The sequence below is a fragment of the Misgurnus anguillicaudatus genome, chromosome 5 (genome assembly GCF_027580225.2).
Source record: "Misgurnus anguillicaudatus chromosome 5, ASM2758022v2, whole genome shotgun sequence".
Taxonomy (NCBI): domain Eukaryota; kingdom Metazoa; phylum Chordata; class Actinopteri; order Cypriniformes; family Cobitidae; genus Misgurnus; species Misgurnus anguillicaudatus.
Window position 1 is genome coordinate 17,806,137 of NC_073341.2, and position 19,506 is coordinate 17,825,642.

A 19,506-nucleotide genomic window follows, 5' to 3' on the forward strand; every position below is an offset into this window, starting at 1 on the left:
TTCACAACTTCTATTTTAACCCCGACTGGTGAAAAATTGAATTGCATGTCTAAAATTAATACTCTTTTTGTAATAGCTTTGTCCATCGGCGAGACAGAGACATCAAACAAGTGTCGTTCAGGACAGAGGGACAGGGGACATCTTTCACAACTTCTATTTTAACCCCTACTGGTGAAAAATGGAACTGCATGTCTAATATAAACCTTTTTTTTGTAATAACTTTGTCCATCTGCGAGACAGAGACATCAAACAAGTGTCATTCAGCACAGAGGGACAGGGGACAGCTTTCACAATATCTCTTTTTAATCCCTACTGGTGAAAAATGGAATTGCATGTCTAACATTAAAACTCTTTTTGTAATAGCTTTGTCCATCGGCGAGACAGAGACATCAAACAAGTGTCGTTCAGGACAGAGGGACAGGGGACATCTTTCACAACTTCTATTTTAACCCCTACTGGTGAAAAATGGAATTGCATGTCTAATATAAACCTTTTTTGTGTAATAACTTTGTCCATCGGGGAGACAGAGACATCAAACAAATGTCTTTCAGGACAGAGGGACAGGGGACCTCTTTCACAACTTCTATTTTAACCCCTACTGGTGAAAAATGGAATTGCATGTCTAATATAAGCCTTTTTTTTGTAATAACTTTGTCCATCGGCGAGACAGAGACATCAAACAAGTGTCATTCAGCACAGAGGGACAGGGGACAGCTTTCACAACTTATATTTTAACCCCTACTGGTGAAAAATGGAATTGCATGTCTAACATTAACAATCTTTTTGTAATAACTTTGTCCATCGGGGAGACAGACACATCAAACAAGTGTCATTCAGTACAGAGGGACAGGGGACAGTTTTCACAATATCTCTTTTTAACCCCTACTGGTGAAAAATGGAACTGCATGTCTAACATTAACACTCTTTTTGTAATAGCGTTGTCCATCGGCGAGACAGACACATCAAACAAGTGTCGTTCAGTACAGAGGGACAGGGGACATCTTTCACAACTTCTATTTTAACCCCGACTGGTGAAAAATGGAATTGCATGTCTAACATTAACACTCTTTTTGTAATAGCGTTGTCCATCGGCGAGACAGACACATCAAACAAGTGTCGTTCAGTACAGAGGGACAGGGGACATCTTTCACAACTTCTATTTTAACCCCTACTGGTGAAAAATGGAATTGCATGTCTAACATTAACACTTTTTTTGTAATAGCGTTGTCCATCGGCGAGACAGACACATCAAACAAGTGTTGTTCAGTACAGAGGGACAGGGGACATCTTTCACAACTTCTATTTTAACCCCCACTACTGGTGAAAAATGGAATTGCATGTCTAACATTAACACTCTTTTTATAATAGCGTTGTCCATCGGCGAGACATACACATCAAACAAGTGTCGTTCAGGACAGAGGGACAGGGGACATCTTTCACAACTTCTATTTTAACCCCTACTGGTGAAAAATGGAATTGCATGTCTAACATTAACACTCTTTTTGTAATAGCGTTGTCCATCGGCGAGACAGACACATCAAACAAGTGTTGTTCAGTACAGAGGGACAGGGGACATCTTTCACAACTTCTATTTTAACCCCTACTGGTGAAAAATGGAATTGCATGTCTAACATTAACACTCTTTTTGTAATAACTTTGTCCATCAGGGAGACAGACACATCAAACAAGTGTTGATCAGTACAGAGGGACAGGAGACATCTTTCACAACTTCTATTTTAAGTCCCTCTGTGCTGAACAACACTTGTTTGGTGTCTCTGTCTTGCCGATGGACAAGGCTGTTACAGAGGGTGTTAATGTTGGACATGCAAGTGTTGATGTTAGACATGCGGTTCCATTTTCGCCGGTGGGGGTTGGAGTGGAGGTTGTGACAGATGTCCCCTGTCCCTCTGTGCTGAATGGCGCTTGTTTGGTGCGTCTGTCTTGCCGATGGACGGCGCTGTTACAAAGGGAGTGTTAAAGGAATAGTCTACCCTTTTGCCATATTAAACTATGTTATTACCTCAACCCAGACGAACTAACACATACATCTCTTCCCTCAATGCGTACACTGTACAGTGTGCCGTGAATGTGTTAGCCCCATTCATTCCTATGGTACCAAAAAAAGTTTTATTTTGTGGCACCATACTTACTGGTAGGCCTATAACTCCTCATGTAACAGTCTTTAAATAGGGAAAACACGGAAGTGTTTAGTGGCTTCTCTGTTTGGTACCATAGGAATGAATGGGGCTAGGCTAAATGCTAAAACATTCACAACGCACTGTACAATGCACGCACCGAAAAAAGATAGACATGTACCACTCGTCCAAGTTGAGGCAACAACACTGTTCAACATGGCAAAAGGGCAGACCACTCCCTTAATGCAAGACATGCAACTCCATTTTTCACCAGTAGGGGTTAAAAGAGATATTGTGAAAACTGTCCCCTGTCCCTCTGTACTGAACGACACTTGTTTGATGTGTCTGTCTTGCAGATGGACAACGCTATTACAAAAAGAGTGTTAATGTTAGACATGCAATTCCATTTTTCACCAGTAGGGGTTAAAAAGAGATGTTGTGAAGGCTGTCCCCTGTCCCTCTGTGCTGAATGACACTTATTTGATGTGTCTGTCTCGCCGATGGACAAAGATATTACAAAAAGAGAGTTAATGTTAGACATGCAATTCCATTTTTCACCAGTAGGGGTTAAAATAGAAGTTGTGAAAGGTGTCCCCTGTCCCCCTGTACTGAATGACACTTATTTGATGTCTCTGTCTCGCCGATGGACAAAGCTATTACAAAAAGAGTGTTATTGTAAAACATGCAGTTCCTCTTTTCACCAGTAGGGGTTAAAAAGAGATATTGTGAAAGATGTTCCCTGTCCCTCTGTACTGAACGACACTTGTTTGATGTGTCTGTCTTGCAGATGGACAACGCTATTACAAAAATAGTGTTAATGTTAGACATGCAATTCCATTTTTCACCAGTAGGGGTTAAAAAGAGATATTGTGAAAGCTGTCCCCTGTCCCTCTGTGCTGAATGACACTTATTTGATGTCTCTGTCTCGCCAATGGACAAAGTTATTACAAAAAGAGTGTTAATGTTAGACATGCAATTCCATTTTTCACCAGTAGGGGTTAAAATAGAAATTGTGAAAGGTGTCCCCTGTCCCCCTGTACTGAATGAAACTTATTTGATGTCTCTGTCTCGCCGATGGACAAAGTTATTACAAAAAGAGAGTTAATGTTAGACATGCAATTCCATTTTTCACCAGTAGGGGTTAAAATAGAAGTTGTGAAAGATGTCCCCTGTCCCCCTGTACATAATGACACTGGTTTTATGTGTCTGTCTCTCCGATGGACAAAGCTATTACAAAAAGAGTGTTAATTTTAAACATGCACTTCCCCTTTTCACCAGTTGGGATAAAAAGAGATATTGTGAAAATTGTTCCCTGTCCCTCTGTACTGAATGACACTTATTTGATGTCTCTGTCTCGCCGATGGACAAAGTTATTACAAAAAGAGTGTTAATGTTAGACATGCAATTCCATTTTTCACCAGTAGGGGTTAAAATAGAAGTTGTGAAAGATGTCCCCTGTCCCCCTGTACTAAATGACACTTGTTTGATGTGTCTGTCTCGCCGATGGACAAAGCTATTACAAAAAGAGTGTTATTGTAAGACATGTAGTTCCATTTTTCACCAGTCGGGGTTAAAATAGAAGTTGTGAAAGATGTCCCCTGTCCCTCTGTACTGAACGACACTTGTTTGATGTCTCTGTCTCGCCGACGGACAAAGTTATTACAAAAAAAAGGTTTATATTAGACATGCAGTTCCATTTTTCACCAGTAGGGGTTAAAATAGAAGTTGTGAAAGATGTCCCCTGTCCCTCTGTACTGAACGACAGTTGTTTGATGTCTCTGTCTCGCCGACGGACAAAGTTATTACAAAAAAAAGGTTTATATTAGACATGCAGTTCCATTTTTCACCAGTAGGGGTTAAAATAGAAGTTGTGAAAGATGTCCCCTGTCCCTCTGTACTGAACGACAGTTGTTTGATGTCTCTGTCTCGCCGATGGACAAAGTTATTACAAAAAAAAGGTTTATATTTGACATTCAGTTCCATTTTTCACCAGTAGGGGTTAAAATAGAAGTTGTGAAAGATGTCCCCTGTCCCTCTGTACTGAACGACACTTGTTTGATGTCTCTGTCTCGCCGATGGACAAAGTTATTACAAAAAAAAGGTTTATATTAGACATGCAGTTCCATTTTTCACCAGTAGGGGTTAAAATAGAAGTTGTGAAAGATGTCCCCTGTCCCTCTGTACTGAACGACACTTGTTTGATGTCTCTGTCTCGCCGATGGACAAAGTTATTACAAAAAAAAGGTTTATATTTGACATTCAGTTCCATTTTTCACCAGTAGGGGTTAAAATAGAAGTTGTGAAAGATGTCCCCTGTCCCTCTGTACTGAACGACAGTTGTTTGATGTCTCTGTCTCGCCGACGGACAAAGTTATTACAAAAAAAAGGTTTATATTAGACATGCAGTTCCATTTTTCACCAGTAGGGGTTAAAATAGAAGTTGTGAAAGATGTCCCCTGTCCCTCTGTACTGAACGACAGTTGTTTGATGTCTCTGTCTCGCCGATGGACAAAGTTATTACAAAAAAAAGGTTTATATTTGACATTCAGTTCCATTTTTCACCAGTAGGGGTTAAAATAGAAGTTGTGAAAGATGTCCCCTGTCCCTCTGTACTGAACGACACTTGTTTGATGTCTCTGTCTCGCCGATGGACAAAGTTATTACAAAAAAAAGGTTTATATTAGACATGCAGTTCCATTTTTCACCAGTAGGGGTTAAAATAGAAGTTGTGAAAGATGTCCCCTGTCCCTCTGTGCTGGACGGCACTTGTTTGGTGTCTCTGTCTCGCCGATGGACGGGGTTATTGCAAAAAAGGGGTTTGTGTTTGACATTCAGTTCCATTTTTCGCCAGTAGGGGTTAAAATAGAAGTTGTGAAAGATGTCCCCTGTCCCTCTGTACTGAACGACACTTGTTTGATGTCTCTGTCTCGCCGATGGACAACGCTATTACAAAAAAAAAGGTTTATATTAGACATGCAGTTCCATTTTTCACCAGTAGGGGTTAAAATAGAAGTTGTGAAAGATGTCCCCTGTCCCTCTGTACTGCACGACAGTTGTTTGATGTCTCTGTCTCGCCGATGGACAAAGTTATTACAAAAAAAAGGTTTATATTAGACATGCAGTTCCATTTTTCACCAGTAGGGGTTAAAATAGAAGTTGTGAAAGATGTCCCCTGTCCCTCTGTACTGAACGACACTTGTTTGATGTCTCTGTCTCGCCGATGGACAAAGTTATTACAAAAAAAAGGTTTATATTTGACATGCAGTTCCATTTTTCACCAGTAGGGGTTAAAATAGAAGTTGTGAAAGATGTCCCCTGTCCCTCTGTACTGAACGACACTTGTTTGATGTCTCTGTCTCGCCGATGGACAAAGTTATTACAAAAAAAAGGTTTATATTTGACATGCAGTTCCATTTTTCACCAGTAGGGGTTAAAATAGAAGTTGTGAAAGATGTCCCCTGTCCCTCTGTGCTGAATGACACTTGTTTGATGTCTCTGTCTCGCCGATGGACAAAGTTATTACAAAAAAAAGGTTTATATTAGACATGCAGTTCCATTTTTCACCAGAAGGGGTTAAAATAGAAGTTGTGAAAGATGTCCCCTGTCCCTCTGTGCTGGACGGCACTTGTTTGGTGTCTCTGGCTCGCCGCCGGACGAAGTTGTTGCAGAGGGGGGGTTTGTATTGGACATGCAGTTCCATTTTTCACCAGTGGGGGTTAAAATAGAAGTTGTGAAAGATGTCCCCTGTCCCTCTGTACTGAACGACAGTTGTTTGATGTCTCTGTCTCACCGACGGACAAAGTTATTACAAAAAAAAAGGTTTATATTAGACATGCAGTTCCATTTTTCACCAGTAGGGGTTAAAATAGAAGTTGTGAAAGATGTCCCCTGTCCCTCTGTACTGAACGACACTTGTTTGATGTCTCTGTCTCGCCGATGGACAACGCTATTACAAAAAAAAGGTTTATATTAGACATGCAGTTCCATTTTTCACCAGTAGGGGTTAAAATAGAAGTTGTGAAAGATGTCCCCTGTCCCTCTGTACTGAACGACACTTGTTTGATGTCTCTGTCTTGCCGATGGACAAAGTTATTACAAAAAAAAGGTTTATATTAGACATGCAGTTCCTTTTTTCACCAGTAGGGGTTAAAATAGAAGTTGTGAAAGATGTCCCCTGTCCCTCTGTACTGAACGACACTTGTTTGATGTCTCTGTCTCGCCGATTGACAAAGTTATTACAAAAAAAAGGTTTATATTTGACATGCAGTTCCTTTTTTCACCAGTAGGGGTTAAAATAGAAGTTGTGAAAGATGTCCCCTGTCCCTCTGTACTGAACGACACTTGTTTGATGTCTCTGTCTCGCCGACGGACAAAGTAATTACAAAAAAAAGGTTTATATTAGACATGCAGTTCCATTTTTCACCAGTAGGGGTTAAAATAGAAGTTGTGAAAGATGTCCCCTGTCCCTCTGTACTGAACGACAGTTGTTTGATGTCTCTGTCTCGCCGACGGACAAAGTTATTACAAAAAAAAGGTTTATATTAGACATGCAGTTCCATTTTTCACCAGTAGGGGTTAAAATAGAAGTTGTGAAAGATGTCCCCTGTCCCTCTGTACTGAACGACAGTTGTTTGATGTCTCTGTCTCGCCGACGGACAAAGTTATTACAAAAAAAAGGTTTATATTAGACATGCAGTTCCATTTTTCACCAGTAGGGGTTAAAATAGAAGTTGTGAAAGATGTCCCCTGTCCCTCTGTACTGAACGACAGTTGTTTGATGTCTCTGTCTCGCCGATGGACAAAGTTATTACAAAAAAAAGGTTTATATTTGACATTCAGTTCCATTTTTCACCAGTAGGGGTTAAAATAGAAGTTGTGAAAGATGTCCCCTGTCCCTCTGTACTGAACGACACTTGTTTGATGTCTCTGTCTCGCCGATGGACAACGCTATTACAAAAAAAGGTTTATATTAGACATGCAGTTCCATTTTTCACCAGTAGGGGTTAAAATAGAAGTTGTGAAAGATGTCCCCTGTCCCTCTGTACTGAACGACACTTGTTTGATGTCTCTGTCTCGCCGATGGACAAAGTTATTACAAAAAAAAGGTTTATATTAGACATGCAGTTCCATTTTTCACCAGAAGGGGTTAAAATAGAAGTTGTGAAAGATGTCCCCTGTCCCTCTGTACTGAACGACACTTGTTTGATGTCTCTGTCTCGCCGACGGACAAAGTTATTACAAAAAAAGGTTTATATTAGACATGCAGTTCCATTTTTCACCAGTAGGGGTTAAAATAGAAGTTGTGAAAGATGTCCCCTGTCCCTCTGTACTGAACGACACTTGTTTGATGTCTCTGTCTCGCCGATGGACAACGCTATTACAAAAAAAAGGTTTATATTAGACATGCAGTTCCATTTTTCACCAGTAGGGGTTAAAATAGAAGTTGTGAAAGATGTCCCCTGTCCCTCTGTACTGAACGACACTTGTTTGATGTCTCTGTCTCGCCGATGGACAAAGTTATTACAAAAAAAGGTTTATATTAGACATGCAGTTCCTTTTTTCACCAGTAGGGGTTAAAATAGAAGTTGTGAAAGATGTCCCCTGTCCCTCTGTACTGAACGACACTTGTTTGATGTCTCTGTCTCGCCGACGGACAAAGTTATTACAAAAAAAAAGGTTTATATTTGACATTCAGTTCCATTTTTCACCAGTAGGGGTTAAAATAGAAGTTGTGAAAGATGTCCCCTGTCCCTCTGTACTGAACGACACTTGTTTGATGTCTCTGTCTCGCCGATGGACAACGCTATTACAAAAAAAAAAGGTTTATATTAGACATGCAGTTCCATTTTTCACCAGTAGGGGTTAAAATAGAAGTTGTGAAAGATGTCCCCTGTCCCTCTGTACTGCACGACAGTTGTTTGATGTCTCTGTCTCGCCGATGGACAAAGTTATTACAAAAAAAAGGTTTATATTAGACATGCAGTTCCATTTTTCACCAGTAGGGGTTAAAATAGAAGTTGTGAAAGATGTCCCCTGTCCCTCTGTACTGAACGACACTTGTTTGATGTCTCTGTCTCGCCGATGGACAAAGTTATTACAAAAAAAAGGTTTATATTTGACATGCAGTTCCATTTTTCACCAGTAGGGGTTAAAATAGAAGTTGTGAAAGATGTCCCCTGTCCCTCTGTACTGAACGACACTTGTTTGATGTCTCTGTCTCGCCGATGGACAAAGTTATTACAAAAAAAAGGTTTATATTTGACATGCAGTTCCATTTTTCACCAGTAGGGGTTAAAATAGAAGTTGTGAAAGATGTCCCCTGTCCCTCTGTACTGAACGACACTTGTTTGATGTCTCTGTCTCGCCGATGGACAAAGTTATTACAAAAAAAAGGTTTATATTTGACATGCAGTTCCATTTTTCACCAGTAGGGGTTAAAATAGAAGTTGTGAAAGATGTCCCCTGTCCCTCTGTACTGAACGACACTTGTTTGATGTCTCTGTCTCGCCGATGGACAAAGTTATTACAAAAAAAGGTTTATATTAGACATGCAGTTCCATTTTTCACCAGTAGGGGTTAAAATAGAAGTTGTGAAAGATGTCCCCTGTCCCTCTGTACTGAACGACACTTGTTTGATGTCTCTGTCTCGCCGATGGACAACGCTATTACAAAAAAAGGTTTATATTAGACATGCAGTTCCATTTTTCACCAGTAGGGGTTAAAATAGAAGTTGTGAAAGATGTCCCCTGTCCCTCTGTACTGAACGACACTTGTTTGATGTCTCTGTCTCGCCGATGGACAAAGTTATTACAAAAAAAGGTTTATATTAGACATGCAGTTCCATTTTTCACCAGTAGGGGTTAAAATAGAAGTTGTGAAAGATGTCCCCTGTCCCTCTGTACTGAACGACACTTGTTTGATGTCTCTGTCTCGCCGATGGACAAAGTTATTACAAAAAAAAGGTTTATATTTGACATGCAGTTCCATTTTTCACCAGTAGGGGTTAAAATAGAAGTTGTGAAAGATGTCCCCTGTCCCTCTGTACTGAACGACACTTGTTTGATGTCTCTGTCTCGCCGATGGACAAAGTTATTACAAAAAAAGGTTTATATTAGACATGCAGTTCCATTTTTCACCAGTAGGGGTTAAAATAGAAGTTGTGAAAGATGTCCCCTGTCCCTCTGTACTGAACGACACTTGTTTGATGTCTCTGTCTCGCCGATGGACAAAGTTATTACAAAAAAAAGGTTTATATTTGACATGCAGTTCCATTTTTCACCAGTAGGGGTTAAAATAGAAGTTGTGAAAGATGTCCCCTGTCCCTCTGTACTGAACGACACTTGTTTGATGTCTCTGTCTCGCCGATGGACAAAGTTATTACAAAAAAAGGTTTATATTAGACATGCAGTTCCATTTTTCACCAGTAGGGGTTAAAATAGAAGTTGTGAAAGATGTCCCCTGTCCCTCTGTACTGAACGACACTTGTTTGATGTCTCTGTCTCGCCGATGGACAACGCTATTACAAAAAAAGGTTTATATTAGACATGCAGTTCCATTTTTCACCAGTAGGGGTTAAAATAGAAGTTGTGAAAGATGTCCCCTGTCCCTCTGTACTGAACGACACTTGTTTGATGTCTCTGTCTCGCCGATGGACAAAGTTATTACAAAAAAAGGTTTATATTAGACATGCAGTTCCATTTTTCACCAGTAGGGGTTAAAATAGAAGTTGTGAAAGATGTCCCCTGTCCCTCTGTACTGAACGACACTTGTTTGATGTCTCTGTCTCGCCGATGGACAAAGTTATTACAAAAAAAAGGTTTATATTTGACATTCAGTTCCATTTTTCACCAGTAGGGGTTAAAATAGAAGTTGTGAAAGATGTCCCCTGTCCCTCTGTACTGAACGACACTTGTTTGATGTCTCTGTCTCGCCGATGGACAAAGTTATTACAAAAAAAAGGTTTATATTAGACATGCAGTTCCATTTTTCACCAGAAGGGGTTAAAATAGAAGTTGTGAAAGATGTCCCCTGTCCCTCTGTACTGAACGACACTTGTTTGATGTCTCTGTCTCGCCGACGGACAAAGTTATTACAAAAAAAGGTTTATATTAGACATGCAGTTCCATTTTTCACCAGTAGGGGTTAAAATAGAAGTTGTGAAAGATGTCCCCTGTCCCTCTGTACTGAACGACAGTTGTTTGATGTCTCTGTCTCGCCGACGGACAAAGTTATTACAAAAAAAAAGGTTTATATTAGACATGCAGTTCCATTTTTCACCAGTAGGGGTTAAAATAGAAGTTGTGAAAGATGTCCCCTGTCCCTCTGTACTGAACGACACTTGTTTGATGTCTCTGTCTCGCCGATGGACAACGCTATTACAAAAAAAAGGGTTATATTAGACATGCAGTTCCATTTTTCACCAGTAGGGGTTAAAATAGAAGTTGTGAAAGATGTCCCCTGTCCCTCTGTACTGAACGACACTTGTTTGATGTCTCTGTCTCGCCGATGGACAAAGTTATTACAAAAAAAAGGTTTATATTAGACATGCAGTTCCTTTTTTCACCAGTAGGGGTTAAAATAGAAGTTGTGAAAGATGTCCCCTGTCCCTCTGTACTGAACGACACTTGTTTGATGTCTCTGTCTCGCCGATGGACAAAGTTATTACAAAAAAAAGGTTTATATTTGACATGCAGTTCCTTTTTTCACCAGTAGGGGTTAAAATAGAAGTTGTGAAAGATGTCCCCTGTCCCTCTGTACTGAACGACACTTGTTTGATGTCTCTGTCTCGCCGACGGACAAAGTTATTACAAAAAAAAAGGTTTATATTAGACATGCAGTTCCATTTTTCACCAGTAGGGGTTAAAATAGAAGTTGTGAAAGATGTCCCCTGTCCCTCTGTACTGAACGACAGTTGTTTGATGTCTCTGTCTCGCCGACGGACAAAGTTATTACAAAAAAAATGTTTCTATTTGACATGCAGTTCCATTTTTCACCAGTAGGGGTTAAAATAGAAGTTGTGAAAGATGTCCCCTGTCCCTCTGTACTGAACGACAGTTGTTTGATGTCTCTGTCTCGCCGATGGACAAAGTTATTACAAAAAAAAGGTTTATATTTGACATTCAGTTCCATTTTTCACCAGTAGGGGTTAAAATAGAAGTTGTGAAAGATGTCCCCTGTCCCTCTGTACTGAACGACACTTGTTTGATGTCTCTGTCTCGCCGATGGACAACGCTATTACAAAAAAAGGTTTATATTAGACATGCAGTTCCATTTTTCACCAGTAGGGGTTAAAATAGAAGTTGTGAAAGATGTCCCCTGTCCCTCTGTACTGAACGACACTTGTTTGATGTCTCTGTCTCGCCGATGGACAAAGTTATTACAAAAAAAAGGTTTATATTTGACATGCAGTTCCATTTTTCACCAGTAGGGGTTAAAATAGAAGTTGTGAAAGATGTCCCCTGTCCCTCTGTGCTGAATGACACTTGTTTGATGTCTCTGTCTCGCCGATGGACAAAGTTATTACAAAAAAAAGGTTTATATTAGACATGCAGTTCCATTTTTCACCAGAAGGGGTTAAATAGAAGTTGTGAAAGATGTCCCCTGTCCCTCTGTACTGAACGACACTTGTTTGATGTCTCTGTCTCGCCGACGGACAAAGTTATTACAAAAAAAGGTTTATATTAGACATGCAGTTCCATTTTTCACCAGTAGGGGTTAAAATAGAAGTTGTGAAAGATGTCCCCTGTCCCTCTGTACTGAACGACAGTTGTTTGATGTCTCTGTCTCGCCGACGGACAAAGTTATTACAAAAAAAAAGGTTTATATTAGACATGCAGTTCCATTTTTCACCAGTAGGGGTTAAAATAGAAGTTGTGAAAGATGTCTCCTGTCCCTCTGTACTGAACGACACTTGTTTGATGTCTCTGTCTCGCCGATGGACAACGCTATTACAAAAAAAAGGTTTATATTAGACATGCAGTTCCATTTTTCACCAGTAGGGGTTAAAATAGAAGTTGTGAAAGATGTCCCCTGTCCCTCTGTACTGAACGACACTTGTTTGATGTCTCTGTCTCGCCGATGGACAAAGTTATTACAAAAAAAAAGTTTATATTAGACATGCAGTTCCTTTTTTCACCAGTAGGGGTTAAAATAGAAGTTGTGAAAGATGTCCCCTGTCCCTCTGTACTGAACGACACTTGTTTGATGTCTCTGTCTCGCCGATGGACAAAGTTATTACAAAAAAAAGGTTTATATTTGACATTCAGTTCCATTTTTCACCAGTAGGGGTTAAAATAGAAGTTGTGAAAGATGTCCCCTGTCCCTCTGTACTGAACGACACTTGTTTGATGTCTCTGTCTCGCCGATGGACAACGCTATTACAAAAAAAAGGTTTATATTAGACATGCAGTTCCATTTTTCACCAGTAGGGGTTAAAATAGAAGTTGTGAAAGATGTCCCCTGTCCCTCTGTACTGAACGACACTTGTTTGATGTCTCTGTCTCGCCGATGGACAACGCTATTACAAAAAAAAGGTTTATATTAGACATGCAGTTCCATTTTTCACCAGTAGGGGTTAAAATAGAAGTTGTGAAAGATGTCCCCTGTCCCTCTGTACTGAACGACACTTGTTTGATGTCTCTGTCTCGCCGATGGACAAAGTTATTACAAAAAAAAGGTTTATATTAGACATGCAGTTCCATTTTTCACCAGTAGGGGTTAAAATAGAAGTTGTGAAAGATGTCCCCTGTCCTCCAGTACTGAATGACACTGGTTTGTTGTTCATAGGATATTTTACAAAAAAGCTATTACAAAAACACCGCTTATCAAACAAGAAAACCTGCACTTTCCCCACGGTCCCTTACTTGCGGCTCCGCCAAGAGAGCGCTTTCCAGCACAATTGAGATTGCGACGGCTTCTGCGAGGGCATCTGCGGGTCAGTGGTTTTTATATCGACAGAAACCATTGTTAATGAAGGTTGTGAAACATTATCAGCTTTGCTCTTTTTATAAATATGTTTTATTTTGGGCTCATTGCCGTTCAGTACCGAATGTGTCACGAATATCCAAAACAAAACTAACTTTACCCCGCTCGCTTTCATAGACCGATGGCTATCCAAAACGCTTTTACATATTGCCTGGGGTTAGGTGGAGCCGGGGATTGAACCACCAACCTTCCGATTTGTAGACAACCTACATGAACCACTCAACCACTGCCGCTGCTGGTTACAGGATTGTTTTGACCAATAACATTCTATTCCTATCTTTTAAAATTCCAGTTGATGTTTTGTGTAAAATTGTCATTTTGTGTTAAATTAAACACCTTGCACAAATCATTTCATGAAGATCAATTGTGGTATCACAGCGAGATAGTAAAGTAACACTGCTGAATAACCGCTTGGTAACCATTTTTGGAAAATCATGTACTCATCCATAACCTGTTCTCTACCTGTCAACATGTCTCAGAGATGGAGACTCACCCAGATGGCAGGTGCCGGTGGAGCTGTCGGAAGAGCAGGGACAGGGCGTACAGGCCTCCGTTAAACCATCGCCTTGACGACGGTAAAAATTGGACAGACATTCCTCACAGTTGTGACCCTGAGTGTTTCCCTGGCAATCCAAACACACACCTGAGAGAATACACAAAAAATAAATAATTCAGATGTACACTTACGGTATCTACACTCTTAAAACCAACCCATTCTCACCAAAAAGCGTACAAATGACACGCAGTGTCATTATCGTGCAATAGATACGCCAAATTCCGATTTTGCGTGCATATGATACGCCAGTCCTTCCCATTCACTTATATGGCGAATCGTTTTGTGACGTTTTATTTATTGTTTTCTCATTTGTTTTCTGTTTTTTTTTTTTACCATTTTCGCTTGGGTTTAGGGTTAGAACAACTTTTTGTTATATAAAAATGACATCCTAACCCAAACCCCAACTTAAATATAGATAAAAACATAGAGAAACCTGTATATTAAATAACCTGCATAAACAAATGTGAAATCTAACCCTAAACCCAAGCGAAAATGGTTTAAAAAACAGAAAACAAATGAGAAAACAATAAATATAACGTCACAAAACTATTCGCCATATAAGTGAATGGGAAGGACCGGCGCATCACACGCACGCAAAATCGGAACTTGGCGCATCCACCGCACGACAACGACACCGCGCGTCACCTGCACGCATCCTGGCGAGAACGGGTAGCTTAAAACAAACAGTGCTAAATAGCACTAAAAGTGGTTCACTGCCTCGTAATCATATAGGGGAACCATTTTAAGTGCCACATAGCACCTGTGTTGAACCATAGTGTGCTATGTAGAACCATATGCGGTGCTAAATCACCCTGTATGGTTCTTCACAGGTGCCACATAGCACCAAAAATGGTTCCCCCATGATTACAAGTGCTATTTAGCACCATTTATTTTAGTGTAGGCCGGGTCTAATGTAAATCATTGCATAAGGTGAAGACTTTAAAAGCAATATCCAAAACATATTTTCAAAGATAAGTTATTGTGTAACTTTAAAGTAGACTACATTTTAAAGGTAACCTTTAAAAATAAAGAAAGAAATAAGCACTCTGGGGCTTTGTCCAAAAAATGTTTATCATGGCAAACACTCAAATGATTCTGCTAACATTATATCTCTACAAAGGCTACAGTAAAGCTTTTTTTAGTGTGATACCTCATCTACACCAGTAGGTGTTGGAATACTCAAACAAATGAACCAATCATGTCCATGTTTTGGTCACAGATTTGACACTTTTCAGAAGAATCAGCATGCATGGCTTACTTATTATGGTCCAAGTAAATAATCTAGCATAGGAGAGAGTATTTTAACAATGAAGATAACATGTATTTTGATTGTGAGTGTACCTGTGTCATGTTTTTCTGGCGCACACTATACAGAAGTTAACAGGATCTCAAAAATGTTTCTGAATATATATATATATATTTATTGATTGATTTATTTTTATTTTTTTACATGGATGACTTCAAATCATGAAAAAATTGCCTCAAATAAGAGCCCAGTATAGATGGGAACTCCTTTAAAGGTCACGTTCTTTCTGATCCCATTTTTAAACCCTAGTTAGTGTGTAATGTTGCTATATTTGCATAAATAATACCTGCAAAATGATGATGCTCAAAGTTCACTGCCAGGCAATATATTTTATTTCGCCTTTCAGAATTCGCCTTTCAAAGCCTACAGCGAACGGCCGGTTTGGACTACAGCCCGCTACTTCCTGCTTTAATGACGTCACTAGAACAGTTTTTTGACTAATGCTGCGTTCCAGGTAGATTTTTGAGCCCGTGAATTACGACTTCAAAACCACGACTCACCACTCTATGCGTTCCAGGCAGCCTGTAACCCGTGTTTTTACAACCTTCTACCTGTGAAAGTGCACTGGAACGGCAGTCAAACCCGTGACTTCCCACCCGTGAACTCGTACTAGATCGATGTACTCCCAGTTCAGAGTCGTAGTTTTGAAGTCGTGATTTACGAGTTACAGGTTGCCTGGAACGCAGCATAAGCTCCGCCAACACAGGAATACGGCAGACGCCAGCTAGGCTAACGGCAAGCTAAGCTGCTATCGAATCATAACACACTAAACAAACTACACAATCAGAACTCGATACATATTTCTGAACGAGGGACTTCACAGCACAAGGAAGACATCAGTCCGTTTTTAGGACAGTGAAAACAGCGCTATACAGATAAGTAAACTGTGTGAAAAATATCACATTTTTACACGTGAAACATGAACACATGTTATATTGCGCACTGTAAACACAATAAAAGCTTCAAAAACACAGAAAGAATGGGACCTTTAATACTTTTTAAAAAGCATCTCAGGGTGAGATCTTAAGAATTTGGTTCATAAAATGCCAAAAGTAAAATTTTGCAAAATCTAAGCAAAGGGAGGTTACATTTTATAAAATATAACAATTTTGAATTATTTTATTTCAACTTGACATAACTATCAAAAATATCTAAAATTTGGAAAACATAAAGAATGAATAGTGACCTTTTTGCTGTGTCATTTCTCTAGTTTTGAGTTTGTATATCAAGCTATAAGATCTTATCTACGATGCAATTTCACTTTTATTTGTATGTCCTTGTAAACTTTGTTCCACCTTTGTTCATTTTATTAACAGTAAATCAAGTTTCAAGTTTATCAAGGTTACATCGTGTTTTAAGATACATTGTTACAGTTCCCTTTCGAGGGAACTCACGCTGCATCACTGCGGTGACACTTTGGGGACGCCTCAATGGGTAAGTGCGTCTGAATGTGTATATTAAATTCAATCAATGGTGAGGCTTAATGACAAAAACAGTGTGACGCAGGGGCCAGGAAGTATATCGCTATCTGAGATTTTGCCAAGGATGGCGTTACAGGGACGCAGGAAGTATGGCAAGGGAGACGGAGCGTCTCGATCCCTTCCCAGGAAACAACAGTTACATACGTAACCAGAGACGTTTTAATGTGTCAAACACAACTATGCAAAAAAGCATTTTGGTATGAATCAACATTCGCATATAGAAGCTATAAGCATTTAAAGTGAACAGTTTAGCACGTGTGCTTAAAAAGTCTAGAATTTTTATGATATTATCCTACACTACACAGGGAATAATATGGATTTTTTTCCAGAAAACTTCTGGCATAAAATAGATTCAAGCACTTTCAATGACCTGTATCTATGTGTGTATATTTTCAAAAACTTCCCAGGGCCTTGAATTTCACCCCAGATTCACAAACTTTCAAGGATTTCAAGGACCCGTTAGAACCCTTTGCACCTTAGCACCAAACAGTCACAAAAGTAAAATACTAGTGACATCTTATAATTATAGCCAGACCACTATAACAAAAGCTATTAACAAAATTCACTAAACCTTAAGCTAATCTAATTGACTGGCAGTCTCCCAGTAATCAAGGCAACACGGCGACAATGGCCAAAACTCCACTTGTGAGAAAAACCTTAGGTTTAGTTCTGCTTAAACGGACAGAATGAAACGGATAACTGGTAAAAGTCCAAAAGCTTTGTGTAACATTCACCATTGCTATATACAAAGTCTTCGTCTTCTTTAGTCTTTGTGAGTTATGTTGGTCTCTTGAGTGTGTGTGAGGTATTATGCTGTGAGGGTGAAGATCTATGAACTATAAGCAGCCTCTGGAGGTACTGATTGGGTTTTATGACTGAATAGCGCTGTAAATCTGACTGAGGCTCTCTGCATCAGTGGAAAGGTTACCAGCCACATACATACACACTGCAGAGAGACAGCTGGGTACCTTGATGTGCATGCAAGCTCATGCACTTGAACAAGCCGTTGACAAGCACAACTATGACTTCAGTCAGTGAACCGAGACATGCAGCAATTTAAGACAAACACAACTACACTTCTCAGATGTCAACAGTTTTGCTTAACAAATACACTTTCTCTCTCACACACAAACATGAGTGTTTTTATGCTAATAGTGTGATTCAAATTGAGGTAAATTGAGTATGGGTTGCCTAGGATACAGAGGGAGGCAGAGAGAGAGAGAGAGCCATGTTGTTGACGACCACATGCAATGTGTGTAAAGTAACACATACACAATGAAAGCTTATGGAGCAAGTGAGGCTTAAAGGACTAGTCCATTTTCTTAAAAAAAAATCCAGATAATTTTCTCACAACCATGTCATCCAAAATGTTGTCTTTCTTTGTTCATTTGAGAAGAAATTATGTTTTTGAGGAAAACATTCCAGGATTTTTCTTATTTTAATGGACTTTAATGGACCCCAACACTTAACAGTTTTAATGCAGTTTAAAATTGCAGTTTTAACAGAGTTTAAAGGACTCTAAACGATCCCAATCGAGATAAGGGTCTTATCTAGCGAAACGATTGTTATTTTTGACAAAAAAAAACTAAAAAAATATGCACTTTTAAACCACAACTTCTCGTCTATCTGCGGACCTGTGAAGCGCCAGCGCGACCTCATGTAATAGCGTAGTGACGTAGAAAGGTCACGTGTTACATATATGAAACACACATTTGCGGACCATTTTAAACAATAAACTGACACAAAGAAATTAATTAGTATCATTCAACATACAACAACGTTGGAACGGTCCTCTTTGTCCACACTTGTAAACACTGGGGCGTAGTTTCGCATCCGTGACCTCTTGACATGATGACGATTGAGTGAAGTCGCGCTGGCGCATCACAGGACCAGAGATAGACAAAAAGTTGTGGTTTAAAAGTGCATATTTTTATTTTTCTTGTCAAAAATGACAATAGTTTCGCTAAATAAGACCCTTATGCATCGTTTGGGATCGTTTAGAGTATTTTAAAACTCTGTTTCAAAAATGTTAAGTGTTGAGTTAAGTGTTAAGTGTTGGGGTCCATTAAAGTCCATTAAAATGAGAAAAATCCTGTTTTCCTCAAAAAACATAATTTCTTCTGGACTGAACAAAGAAAGACATCAACATTTTGGATGACATGGTGGTGAGTAAATTATCTGGATTTTTTTAAAGAAAATTGACTAATCCTTTAAACTAATTCTTCGTTACATAATGTTTGATTTTGGAGCTATAAACTTGATCTTCTTTTCACAGTGGATGAATTTAAACTCATCAGCAGCTTTGATCTGGTTCAGACTCAATCTAAAGACATGACAGTTTTGGTGGGTGGGACTGACCTGACTGCGGGTGACAGTAGGTTGAATGGTCATTGCATTGGCACGGTTGGCATCCTGTGCTGCTGAAGTGGAAGAATCCAGGATGGCAGTCATCACACTTGGGCCCATACACACCTGTCTTACAATCACACGTACCTGAGCTGCAAAAGAAAACAGACAAAAATCAAATTTAATCAAACAAAATAAGCTTAGACTGAATTCCGTAGAATTATATTGCATTAAAGAATACATTAGGTCAATACAGTCTACACATTTACAACAGTAAATGCATCTCTTAATATTTAGGAAATAAATGTGACCCATTGAGCTGTTGTGCTTGTGCAGGCATCATAAGATTAAAGTGAAGTTTTTCCATTTTCTTTCCATCACTTCCTGTTTACCATAGTCAATATTACTGCAATCTTTCACATATATATCTAGTGTTCGAACACAAAACACAAATAAATTCCTCTCTCACACACACACGCACACAATTGTGCTGAACTATGGCTTTGACCCAGACGTCTAACAATCCTATACTAAACTGCAGTCATGCACACTTTAAAGCAGTCTAGCCCTTTCATTTTTAATTCCACCGCTTCTGCAAGTGGGTTGACATGAGGGATCTGTGGCCCAGACCACATTTAAAAACCATCTGCTGCTTCTGCCCCGATTCCTGGAATCTGTCTCCCTACACACACTAATTGT

At 39.5% G+C, this 19,506-nt stretch overlaps 1 protein-coding gene across 1 annotated transcript in view; it reads right to left on the reverse strand.

Moving 5' to 3' along the window:
* The window catches only part of LOC129414562 (multiple epidermal growth factor-like domains protein 9), a 53,156-nt gene that overhangs the window by 19,611 nt on the left and 14,039 nt on the right, over positions 1-19,506 (reverse strand). The window contains exons 3-4 of the mRNA XM_055168628.2: positions 18,820-18,959; positions 13,612-13,761 (exon numbers count right to left, since the gene is read on the reverse strand). Coding sequence (XP_055024603.2) covers positions 13,612-13,761; positions 18,820-18,959 — 290 coding nt within the window. The remainder of the gene's footprint in view (positions 1-13,611; positions 13,762-18,819; positions 18,960-19,506) is intronic.